This window comes from Nerophis lumbriciformis, linkage group LG09, assembly GCF_033978685.3.
Source record: "Nerophis lumbriciformis linkage group LG09, RoL_Nlum_v2.1, whole genome shotgun sequence".
In the NCBI taxonomy this organism is placed as follows: domain Eukaryota; kingdom Metazoa; phylum Chordata; class Actinopteri; order Syngnathiformes; family Syngnathidae; genus Nerophis; species Nerophis lumbriciformis.
Window position 1 is genome coordinate 38,336,787 of NC_084556.2, and position 13,895 is coordinate 38,350,681.

The following is a 13,895-nucleotide window of genomic DNA, read 5'->3' on the forward strand; positions in this document are numbered from 1 at the left end:
ATGCCTTGGGCACTAATGCACCCCCATACCATCACAGATGCTGGCTTTTGAACTTTGCGTCGATAACAGTCTGGATGGTTCGCTTCCCCTTTGGTCTGGATGACACAATGTCGAATATTTCCAAAAACAATTTGAAATGTGGACTCATCAGACCACAAAACAATTTTCCACTTAGATGATCTCGGGCCCAGAGAAGCCGGCGGCGTTTCTGGGTGTTGTTGATAAATGGCTTTTGCTTTGCATAGTAGAGCTTTAACTTGCACTTACAGATGTAGCGACCAACTGTATTTAGTGACAGTGGTTTTCTGAAGTGTTCCTGAGCCCATGTGGTGATATCCTTTAGAGATTGATGTCGGTTTTTGATACAGTGCCGTCTGAGGGATCGAAGGTCACGGTCATTCAATGTTGGTTTCCGGCCATGCCGCTTACGTGGAGTGATTTCTCCAGATTCTCTGAACCTTTTGATGATATTATGGACCGTAGATGTTGAAATCCCTACATTTCTTGCAACTGCACTTTGAGAAACGTTGTTCTTAAACTGTTTGACTATTTGCTCACGCAGTTGTGGACAAAGGGGTGTACCTCGCCCCATCCTTTCTTGTGAAAGACTGAGCATTTTTTGGGAAGCTGTTTTTATACCCAATCATGGCATCCACTTCCACTTGTTCCCAATTAGCCTGCACACCTGTGGGATTTTCCAAATAAGTGTTTGATGAGCATTCCTCAACTTTATCAGTGTTTATTGCCACTTTTCCCAACTTCTTTGTCATGTGTTGCTGGCATCAAATTCTAAAGTTAATGATTATTTGAAAAAAAAAACGTTTATCAGTTTGAACATCAAATATCTTGTCTTTGTAGCATATTCAATTGAATATGGGTTGAACATGATTTGCAAATAATTGTATTCCGTTTATATTTACATCTAACACAATTTCCCAACTCATATGGAAACGGGGTTTGTAAGTATTTGATTGGCATTTAGTACTTCATCCCAACTTTTTTTTTTTACTTCAAATATGATACCAATGTTGGAGCCAAGGGTATTGGCCGTTAATGTTATTGATCCGATATCAGCACAAGTATAACATACTTTCATTATTTTGTAGTGTGGAATGTTAGAAAAAGTTTGATCAAGTGAAATTAGTCAAATAGAGAACAGTTGTAGGTATGAAAAACACTCACCTATTTATTATTGACAGTCTGAAATGAACTAATGCTGTCTTTAAGTGAAAATGGTTTTTTTGACACCTATTATTGACACAATAATTCATGAAGTTGGCACCGTAACACAGTAAGTTAAATGATGCGGACACGTTTGTTACTGATACTTTCCAATACGCTTCTTCTGCTTTGGAGACTTTGTATGTGTAAGTAATATGCACCTATAATTATTTGATACTTGTTTATATTGATAAATGTTGCTGTTTTAGATTGCAATATTCTTCAATTAAGGACACGTATTACGTATGTCTAGCTTGTGTGCTAAGCTGTGTGACTGCTAATGCCTCGTAGCCTATATCCTACCATGTTTATCTTTTGACTAAAAAACAAGAAAACACTAACGTTGGTTGTTTATTGAAGGACATTTACTGTAGACGCCAATAGTCTATGCAGCTTTGCACAAGTAAACACGCTGCAGGACTGCTTGTTAGAGCTTATACCGGAGATTTTAGATGTAAGTCGATATTTTATTGGACCAATATCTGATATCAATATCGGATCAGACAGGACGTTTTTGCAAAAGAGATTCTTAATCTCAATAAGACTTTCCTGGGTAAATATACGTCAAACAACTGTTATGTACAGTATTTCTTCCATTTATCAATTACATTTTTAAATCTCTTTCTCATAAGGCTTTTAGTTTATGTTTTTTTAGTCAATTTAAGTCTTGCGCAGGTTTACAATCTCGTCTCTGAGATCCTTAGACATCTCTTTAGTCTTACCCGGGGCAGAATAGCTCGGTTGGTAGAGTGGCCGTGCCAGCAACTTGAGAGTTCCGGGTTCGATCCCCGCTTCCGCCATCCTAGTCACTACCGTTGTGTCCTTGGGCAAGACACTTTACGCAACTGCTCCAAGTGCCACCCACACTGGTTTAAATGTAACTTAGATAATGGGTTTCACTATGTAAAAGCACTTTGAGTCACGAGAGAAAAGCGCTATATAAATATAATTCACTTCACAGCCATTGCGGTGAAGAGTTTTGAATAAAAGATCGCTGATTGGTAGCAGATCAAATACTTATTTCCCTCAATCTAACACAAATTATTTTTTAAATATTCTGTTTCTGTTCAAATATACCTATCATAAAAATGATTCACTGTTCATATCTCTGTAAAGGGGGTAAAATAACAAAATCAGCAGGGTATACAATACTTATTTTTCCCAAAGTATGCTTAGTCTCAATAATGATTTGTAGCACAACACTGTTTAAGTGGTGCACATTTGAAGTTGCACTCTTTTCAAACCTCACCTTCTGCCATGGGTTTAACTGTGATGATCTCGCTGGCGTTTCCACGGCCTGCAGCAGTGACAGCAACCACCCAAATGCTGTACTGTCGGTTACGGCTCAGGTTGGGGATCCGGTAGAAGAACACATCCGGGGCTGCCTCAAACTCACTGCTGACCTGTGTGAGGGAATAAGGTGGTCATCTTCATGACTATTAATCACCAATCACTAACACACTTACATTCAATACAAACATTTATATTTGGCTGAAATATAGGTTCTTTAACACTTTGTGTATTACCGTGGGATGTGGGTTGGAGCAGAAAACTGTGTATTTTCTGATGATGCCGTTCACTTTGACAGGAGGAAGCCAGGACACAAACACAACTGAGTTGGAAGCAGCTGCCGCCTTTACACCGCCCGGAGGACCAGGAACTAAAACATCAAATAATTTTTATTTTAGTGTTAAAGCATAGCACTTTAAAAATAAGCTCTGTGCTTGACTCCATAAGTTCTAAGTCAGGGGAGTACAAACTTTTTTACTCGGGAGTTGCAGTGGGCTAAACAAATGTGGTCAGGGGCCAAAGACCGACTGCATGACAAGTAACAATACCGGTATATATACACACACATATACAGCCTATTCCTATACGTGTACAAATATACATATTTTATACATATGATATATGTATACATAATATCATATATATTATATACATCTCTATATACATTCATATATAAATATATACACTCATACACATATAAACAAATATATATACATACAAATACATATACATATATACATACCCATATACATATACATACAACACATACATATATATATATATATACATATATATATATATATGTATATATATATATATATATATATATATATATATATTATACATACATACATACATATAAACATAAAAATACACATACATATATACATACACAAACATATATATATATATATATATATATATATTGTATGTGTAGATATATATATATATCTACACATACAAACATATATACATATACTGTACATACACACATACATATACACTGTATATATATACATACATACAGATATACATACATACATAGATATACATGCACACATACATATATAGATACATATATGCACATACATTAACATACCTATACACACATACATATATACAAAAATACAACATATATACATACCCGGTACATATATACACATACATATACATACATACATACATATATACATATATTGTACATATATACATACATATATGCATATATTGTACATATATACATACAGATATACATACATACACACATTGACATATACATACATACATATACATACACACAGATATATACAAATATACATCCACACATACATACCTACATATATGTATTGTATACATACATGCATATCTATATATGCATGCCGCCCCAATATATCTATATTGGGGCGGCATGGCGTAGTGGGTAGAGCAACCGTGCCAGAAACCTGAGGGTTGCAGGTTCGCTCCCCGCCTCTTACCATCCAAAAATCGCTGCCGTTGTGTCCTTGGGCGGGACACTTCACCCTTTTCCCCCGGTGCCACTCACACCGGTGAACTGAATGATGAATGATAGGTGGTGGTCGGAGGGGCCGTTGGCGCAAATTGCAGCCACGCTTCCGTCAGTCTACCCCAGGGCAGCTGTGGCTATGAAAGTAGCTTACCACCACCAGGTGTGAATGACTGATGGGTTCTACATGTAAAGCGACTTTGGGTACTTAGAAAAGCGCTATATAAATCCCAGTTATTATTATTATTATTATTATATCTAGATACATATATACACATACATTAACATACATATACACACACATATATACATAAATACAACATATATACACATACATACAAATATACATATATACACATATACACATATATGTACATACAGTGTATATAAATATGTGTTTATATGCTTTATCAACCGAGCCACACCACCCCAAATTTAAAAGCGAGAAAATAATTATTTAAAATGGGATGGAGTGGATTTTTTCAATCTTAAGAAAAATATGTTTTTAGAAAATGTAAACCATTTATCATCACTAAGAGGGCATGCTTACTATACGACCTCACTTTATTTGATACATACGATATTCAGAGAAAAACAGATTGGAGGCAGATCATGTCTTTACATCTGGAGGGGTCCACAAATTAAGCATTAATCGGTAAAAGACAAAGTTGGACTTATTCATGCATCGCTAAGTAACAAAGTGATCGCTGCAGACACAAGCGGTCCGATTGTATTCCACAAGATGATGAAAGTGATATTTTTAAGAGCCATTTCCTTCGACGCAGTTTAGCTTTTCCTGACTTTTTTACCTTTATGAACCACTTCTTTCGGGACTCTATGAAAGCTCTTTCCTATCTCTCCCTGGGTGCTCTGGGTGCAACTGTTAAAAGCAGCCTCGGAAACTTTGGGGTTATGTTGGATCCGTCAATGTCTTTGGAGGGTCACTGACGTCAACTGACCAAAATCTGTTTTTATAATCTCAGAAATATTTCTAAAGTGAGAAATTTGTGGTCAAAATTGGATCTCAAAATGATCATTCACACGTTAATTTCGTCTCCATCCATCCATCCATTTTCTACCGCTTGTCTCTTTTGGGGTCGCTATTGTCACCGCCTGCTGCCATCTTGTGGTTTGTGTTCAGTTTGCCTTTGTTGGTGCAGCAGACCTGGTTCTTATTGTTTGTCTTCTTCCCAGAGTTCCTGTCTTTTCCTGTGGGCGGAGTTGTGAGACGTGCACAGCTGTGTCCAATCAGCCTCACACTATTTAAGCAGCACCTCTTCAGCTGGATGGCACTCGGCAATTCCACTCCTAGACTCCTGTTGTATGAAGATTTCTATGCTCCTTGTATTTATGCTTCTTACCTTCTTGGCTATTTCCAGTGTCATCCAGCTTGGTATGTACTTTGTTAGTTTGCACGTCTTGCAACTCCGACCCAAGTTTAGTTAGCTTTGTATATTAGCTTTTGTTCTTTTTGTCACGGTGCTCTTTTTTCGCACCGTCGCTTTTTGTTACATTCTATTTTGGATTATTGTTGTGAGTGCTTTTTGGTTAGTAAATAACTATTTACTCACATTCCATCTGCATCCTTGGGTTCCTCTGTTCTACTTGTAATTGAATTGTGACAGCTATTAACTATTGCTATTCTCTTTTCACTTTTTTCAACAAGTCAACGCTAAAGGAACTTCAGACTGTACAAAATACCGCTGCCAGACTTTTGACCGGTGCACCCAGAACAACCCATATCATCCCCGTTTTATCCAGTCTTCATTGGCTTCCAGTTAAATTCCGCATTGAGTTTAAGATTTTAGTCCTGACATTCCGTGCATTGCATGGTGGGGCCCCTCAGTACATCACTGACTTGCTATGGCCCTACTCTTCAGGGCGCAGCCTCCGGTCTTCAGGCCAGGGTCTTCTAAAGATCCCCAAAATTGTTTTAAAACCCGTGGGGACCTGGCATTCCAGGCTATAGCTCCCAGACTCTGGAACAATTTGCACCAGTCCCTCCGTGATCTTGACTGTGTTGACATTTTTAAGAAACATTTGACAACTTATCTTTTTAGTCAAGCTTTAAGTTAATGCATATTTTAACTATCAATTTTAATCCACTTTGTATCCTTTTTATGATGTTGCCCCTGTTGTTTTAAATTAAATTGTTGTTTTACTTTACCTATGCAGCGCTTTGTGATTTTGTCTGTAAAAAGCGCTTTATAAATAAAATGTACTTGCCGTATGTTTCGGACTATAAGTCGCAGTTTTTTTCATAGCTTGGCCGGGGGTGCAACTTATACTCAGGAGCGACTTATGTGTGAAATGATTAACACATTACCGTAAAATATCAAATAATATTATTTAGCTCATTCACGTAAGAGACTAGGCGTATAAGATTTCATGGGAATTAGCGATTAGGAGTGACAGATTGTTGGGTAAACGTATAGCATGTTCTATATGTTATAGTTATTTGAATGACTCTTACCATAATATGTTACGTTAACATACCAGTTGGTTATTTATGCCTCATATAACATACACTTATTCAGCCTGTTGTTCACTAGTCTTTATTTATTTTAAATTGCCTTTCAAATGTCTATTCTTGGTGTTGGGTTTTATCAAATAAATTTCCCCCAAAAATGCGACTCATATGTTTTTTTCCTTCTTTATTATGCATTTTCGGCCGGTGCGACTTATACTCCGGAGCGACTTATACTCCGAAAAATACGGTACTTACTATCTCTCTATTTGAACGACTGTAAAACCCAAGAACAGAATAGCACTACGACATTTTCTGCTCAAACTCTACACTCACTCTCACTTGTTTTAATGCTACACTCAAGCTGCTACACCATTGTGTGAATTAAGCCGCGAAGGAGAAAAAACGGATCTGACGTCATATGCAACCCTCCTATTGCTTCCCCAAAAATCGCGGCGGGTAAGGTAAGCTAGCTCATTTCCTAAATTCGCTTTTGTCATTAAAGCTTCTTTTAAAGCAATTTAACAATTTAAATGTTTTAATGTGGTGTCAATTGTAATACATAGCAGTGAAATACCACATCAAAAACTGTAAGATCAGCACTGTGTGAGAACATTTTAACAAGAAATGGGCAACAAATTATGTTAGTATCTGCTTTTAAATATTTAGGATTTTTAAATGATGACCACTTGAGTTTTAAGGAGCACATTCAGTATGTTGTAAAGAAACTGAAACTTTGACTGGGATTTTATTATAGAAACAAGTCTTGCTTTTCTTTTACTGTGAAACAGAAATTGGTGGAAACAACCTTTTTACCTGTTATTGACTATGGAGATGTGTTTTACATGAATGCTACTTCTGGTTGTCACCACAAGCTGGATAGTGTGTACCATGGGGCACTGAGATTCATCACCAACTGCGCTCCCCTTACTCACCATTGTGTGTTATACTCAATGGTTAACTGGACATCTTTATGTGCTCGACGCCTCAATCATTGGTATGTTTTCATCTACAAAACCATTCTGGGTATCACTCCATCTTATCTGTCTTGTCTTTTAACAAAGAAACAAGGAAGTCACAATCTTCGTTCAAGGAATGTTCTGCAATTTGTCGTCCCCAAAGTAAGAACTGAACTGGGCAAGAAAGCATTTAGGTTTTCAGCACCGAAGGCTTGGAATAACCTACAATCGAATATTAAACTTCAAACCCTTGCTACGTTGAATGAGTTTAAAGCTTCTGTGAAAGGACTGCAGTCTACCTTGTCTGTATTCACATGTGTCATGTGAGCAAGTTTTAATGTTGTAAATGTGATGTTTTATGTATTTGTTTACTGTTTTTAATGTAACCTTGCTGCTGCCCTCTTGGCCAGGTCTCCCTTGGAAAAGAGATCTTTGATCTCAATGGGATTTTACCTGGTTAAATAAAGGCTAATAATAATAAATACTATATTCCTTCAATAAATTCATATAATACAAGCCGTTACATTTACTACAAGAGGCAAGTTACATCTTTTCTATCAGCATTTTTGGTTCTGCTCACATTAAAATCACATTCATTTCAATTAAACAAACTGTTTGTTTTGAGACCCAAAGACCAAATCTCTTAAACGGAGTGCTTACCGTCCTCCTTGGTGCGGATATAAATCTGTTCACTACGGACACCATCGCCTGCTCGGGTGAAGGCTAACACCTGGATGCTGTAGTTGGTGTATTTCTCCAGGCCGTCCAGCTCCAGTGAGGGCTTGGAAGTCGTGACATTACTGATCTCACCCAGCTCTGAGGGGAGGCGAAGACAACATTTTGGTTAAGGCCAACTCTTCTTGTAAGTGTAAAGTCATGACACAGAATCATAGTTTTCACAGATTTTTGGTTGTTAGAGGTAGAAAGCGTTTTAAAGTAAAGTTCTAATTATTTTTTAAAGGCACAAAAAACAGATCGGGTATTGAAAAACTTACATTTATGAATATAAACTTAGCCGATTGTATAATGAGGTTGCAAAGGTAAAATTCCTTTTCAGTAAAGTAATGATCATAAAGTATCATGCAGCAAATTCCATGTATCATGCTTTTTTTATGTACTTCCTGTTTCGGCCTACTTTTTCTGGTCACTAGGGGCAGCGCAACAAGGAAGGAAGACTTACAACCATCCATCCATATTCTACCGCTTGACCCGTTCGGGGTCACAGGGGTTCTGGAGCCTATCTCAGTTGCATTCGGGCGGAAGGCGGGGTACACCCTGGACAAGTCGCCACCTCATCACAGGGCCAACACAGATAGACAGACAACATTCACATTCACACACTAGGGCCAATTACAGTATTACACTAATTACACTGTGTACTTAGTTTCTAAGTATGTACATTTAAACAGTGTCATGCTGTCCTAAATCCATTATAGTTGTTGTGCTTTGCTGGAAAAGAACAATCACAATATTTACCAACTTCCTCTCTTCTTTTTAATTGTGAATTGCGATAGGCAACACTAAATTGGCCCTAGTGTGTGAATGTGAGTGTGAATGTTGTCTGTCTATCTGTGTTGGCCCTGTTCTGAGGTGGCGACTTGTCCAGGGTGTACCCTGCCTTCCGCCCGAATGCAGCTGGGATAGGCTCCAGCACCCCCTGCGACCCTGAAAGGGACAAGCAGTAGAAAATGGATGGAACCACTCCAGTTAGTCCCTTCCATTTCGCTATGTTGCCAAAGTGGTGACCATTCATCTGGAGAGAATAAATATCTTGTGGTGGTGTTTTTTTTTTTTCCTGACAAAAGTAAAGTATTGTACGTTATTAATAACACCTGCCCAAGGCATAAGCGAGCTAAGCTTGTTTGGGCCCGCGGACACTAGGGGGCCCCCAAGAGCAATGAACAAAATATTTATTTTATTTTTCGCATGTATGAGTCCAATTGATGATATATTATTGTACAAAAACACAATTTCAGGCCAACATAGTGCTGCTGCTGATGTAGACCTATAGTGATTATTCCTGCCTCTCTTTAAATGTCAAAGCTCTGCTTCTGCTGCACCTGTGATGACATCACTACTGCACTGTCACTGTGCATCCAAGCGCAGGTAGAGGCAAAATGTCACAAAAGAGACACATCCCTTAGATGTAGAAATAAAAAAAGAGTCAGGAGAAAAAATAAAAAGGTATGTTTGCTCAACCTCAAATTAATAAAAAAAACTACTTGAGATCTTCCATGGTACAAAAAAGACAGAGTGGACTGGCAGTGGTTAGTATTAATAACAAAGTTGGCCATCAGATTTCTTACAGTGATGTCAAAAATGACTTTTCCTTCAGGAAAGCCAGGAAACACAGGTTTTAAAGTACCAAAAGATTGGAAAAAACAAGTTGACTTTATGTTTAATTGGGTTTCATTGTCTCCATTAAACCAAATCCAATTGTATTTACAATCCGCAAAGTATGTGAAAATACTGTCTAAACATCACAAAATGCCACAAATTTAGTCAGTAATCGTCTTTGGCAGTTTCCGTAGATTGTTGTCACTGGAATAACACTTCTGCACTCTGACCCTAGTATAAGATCAGTCTTACTGGAAATACCTGTATGCAAACATTACAGAGAGATGTGCTGTCTATCGTTCACAATTTCTATATAAGACATGAATATTTATGTTTCTTCTTTTATGCATTCTAAGTCGTAAATAAATAAATACCGTATTTTTCGGATTATAAATCGCTCCGGAGTATAAAACGCACCGGCCGAAAATGCATAATAAAGAAGGAAAAAAACATATATAAGTCGCATTTTTGGGGGAAATGTATTTGATAAAATCCAACACCAAGAATAGACATTTGAAAGGCAATTTAAAATAAATGAAGAATAGTGAACAACAGGCTGAATAAGTGTACGTTATATGAGGCATAAATAACCAACTGAGAACGTGCCTGGTATGTTAACGTAACATATTATGGTAAGAGTCATTCAAATATCTATAACATATAGAACATGCTATACGTTTACCAAACAATCTGTCACTCCTAATCGCTAAATTCGATGAAATCTTCTTCCTCGGTGTCGCTTCTAAACAACTCTGCCAACTCCAAAGGTATGCGCCGCTTCCTCTTGCCGTTTTCTGCTGCATATTTCACTACGTCCAGCTTATAATCTGCAGTATATGATTTCCTTTTCGGTGCCATTTTTGTTCAGCCCTTCTCAGTTTTTTAAGTTACCGCCAATGTTGAAATTATCCATTTTTATAGCTACGGACGTAGTAGCAGGTAGCATCCCATGACCCACAATGCACTTCTGCCATGATGCACAATGCCATGCACTGCCATGAACTGCCCCTGCCAAATTTTTATTGGTTGACGTGTGTGTGACGATTGCTGACGCGTGTGTGACGATTGCTGACACTCGCCTCGTGTCTTACGGGAATGAGATAAATAATATTATTTGATATTTTACGGTAATGTGTTAATAATTTCACACATAAGTCGCTCAGGAGTAAAAGTCGCACCCCCGGCCAAACTATAAAAAAAAACTGCGATTTATAATCCGAAAAATACGGTACATTAAAGTCAGCTAACAATGTAGTCAATGGGGGCTCTCTATTCTGCCCACAAAACCCTATAAACTTGCCAACAATACTCTTTATACATATTTTGACCTAAATATTAACCAAATATTAGCAATGTTGTTCTTATAAGTGCTAACACAGGCAGACTATTTTATTAGCGGCGCAATGATACACACAGCTAAGTAACCCTGTAGTGCTTTTTCTGTGAGCTGGCCGCGATGTCCTGCTGATTCCTCGTCAAAGTTCTTCTAGATTATAAATCATGCCGCTCATATGTATATTAGGAGGATTTAGCCTTGAATATAAAAGTTAATTTGTGACATTCAATTTATACCCGTAGATGGACACAAACACACAACCGAAGACAGTGTCTGCAGGGATTTTTCCTTGTTAACCCTTCGTGTGGATCATGATTATTTCTTCATATAAACGGGAAGATGTGGACACCCTATCAGTCGTCATCGAAGTAAGAGCAGACATTGTACAGTGAGCTATTGTTTTGTTATGTTTGTAGTTTGTATTTCTTGTTTAGCACTTAGCTATACATGATGCTTAGTGTTTCACTAGAGCTGCATCTGTTTAGCAGAGCTTCTAAAACTAGTAGCTCATCCTTCTTACATTCAGGAACAACAATATAGGTTTCTAGATCGTACTTTTTCCAAAGTAATCATTGTTGGCTCACACAAAGTCTGCATGATTTACATCGTTGTTGGTTATGAAGGGATCTTTGGTTCCTACGTCATGCGATGCCTTCCTCATTATCTCTCAAAATGGCTCAGGAATCTCTGTGAGATTGATACTTTTTTGATCATATCTGTTTACTCTCAAACTCTGAAAATCTTTCGGTGTCATACATCAGAAATATATGATAATAGCTTCAATATAGAGGCAACTTTTTTTCCACTCTACTGGTACTTTAAGGAGTGGGTGGAGTATTAAGGAAGACTAGAGGAAAACAAATGTGATGTAATTGTTACATGTGTGGATTAAGGGAGTTTTATTTTCATTATTTTTCCTCCTAACTTTTTGCACATAGTTATGCACATTTACGTAGTTTTAATACAATAGTTCTTCAACTTAATATTTGTTTTTAAACCATTTTGTTACCTCTGTTCATTAATATTAGTGTTAGCTTGATATTTTATTTAATTATGTTTGTTTTTGTGCAATTGAATTTGTTACTTTTGTATATATTAAATTGTTTTCTTGCAATACAAAGTATTTTTGCACATTGCTGTTGCAGGTTTTTGTTACCAAAAATAATAAACCAAATCAAAAACAGCTTTATTGGCCAGGTATGTTTAAAACAAGGAATTTTACTTCGGACTGTGCTCTATCGATTGAATGTAAACATTAAATAATAACAATTAGCTAAAAAGTGAAACGGGTTATTTAAGACTAAAATGTACAAGACTGATGAGACAAGAAGACTCTTGTACTGTAAATACAAAGCTTTATCACTTGGACAATCAACCCCAGGCCACTCTTGCAGCTGAATGTTCTACATTTTGAAATTAGGAACCATATGTGGCACACTGGACCCTTGCATTAGTATTATGTTCTTAACTGTCCCACCACCATGTATTTATAAATGACATGTCATATGTAAAGACATGCCAGGCTAACAATGGGATAATGTAAACAACACTGCCAGAGCCATAATAAGTTTATAGTAGGTGTGGGAATGATCAACAATTAATATTATTAGCAGAAATAGAGGCCCCCAAAACCATTCAAGGGCCCCAAAATCGAATTTTGCTTAGGGCCGGCTCTGTACTCAGGGATATACTATCATTAAAACTGACATTGTTACTATTATTTTTCTTGCAGCACTCATCCACTCCAGCCTGTTTCCATGCAAACTCCTCATGGCTGTCAAGTCGTTAGCACTCACATACAACATGCAGGCCAACATGATGTGACAGGGCAGGGGTCAAAGGTAATTACACTGTCACAACCAATCCCACTCACACAAACACAGCATGTGACAATGGAATTGCATGTTGTCCCACGTCAACAACAGGACAAGGGCTTTGACTAAAATGTCTGCAAAAGAAAGGATTCCCTGTGCCCACAATGCAACTGGGGGCACTCCGAACTACGTCTTACTCACCGTTTTTGGTAACAAGCCTCATTACTCAGCATCACACCGTCTTTAGCTCGCAGCAATTTTTTAACAATATGCTGACATAATTTCATAAAAAAACAACTGAGTCAGGGTAAGACTGAACCACTGCTGCAAGCGAGAGAATGTTCAGGACCCAGTGTTAGTCATATCATTTCGAAAGAGTGTGGCACACATTTCACAGTCTTTTTAATAAGATGGGAGTGATTGTGAACGTACCTCCATCAGGCAGGTTGGCCCAGTAGATAACTCTGAAACCCAGAAGGTTTCCGTTCAGTGCATCCTTAGGTGGGGTCAGCCAGGACAGGGAGATAACCTCTGGAAACGTAGCCATGGCTTGGACGTTCTCTGGAGGACGACTTGGTACTGAGGGGGAAACAGAAGAGGTGACATGTTGACCACAAACTATTGGAGTAAGTATTTTGGTAACACTTTATATGGGGAACATATTCACCATTATATAGTTGCTTATTAACATGCAAATTAGTAACATATTGGTTCTTAATTAGTCATTATTAAGTACTTATTAATGCCTTATTCTGCATGGCCTTATTATACAACCAGTAAGCATAATCCTAACCCTAACCCTAACCCTCTAACCCTAACCCTAACCCTAAACCTAACCCTAACCCTAACCAAATAAATCTAAATTAAGTCTTTGTTACTTAGAATATGTTTCCCATACTAAAGTGTTACCAGTATTTTCTATTTTATTCTACCACAGGAAAGAAGGTACATTATGTGGAAGTAACGA

At 37.7% G+C, this 13,895-nt stretch overlaps 1 protein-coding gene across 4 annotated transcripts in view; it reads right to left on the reverse strand.

Annotated features, from left to right (window-relative positions):
- The window catches only part of dscama (Down syndrome cell adhesion molecule a), a 286,288-nt gene that overhangs the window by 23,790 nt on the left and 248,603 nt on the right, over positions 1-13,895 (reverse strand). For all 4 annotated transcript variants that reach the window (XM_061963204.2, XM_061963207.2, XM_061963206.2 and 1 more), the window contains 4 exons: positions 13,361-13,507; positions 8,102-8,257; positions 2,748-2,881; positions 2,471-2,624 (listed from right to left, as the gene is read on the reverse strand). In XM_061963204.2, the coding sequence (XP_061819188.1) occupies positions 2,471-2,624; positions 2,748-2,881; positions 8,102-8,257; positions 13,361-13,507 (591 nt within the window). The remainder of the gene's footprint in view (positions 1-2,470; positions 2,625-2,747; positions 2,882-8,101; positions 8,258-13,360; positions 13,508-13,895) is intronic.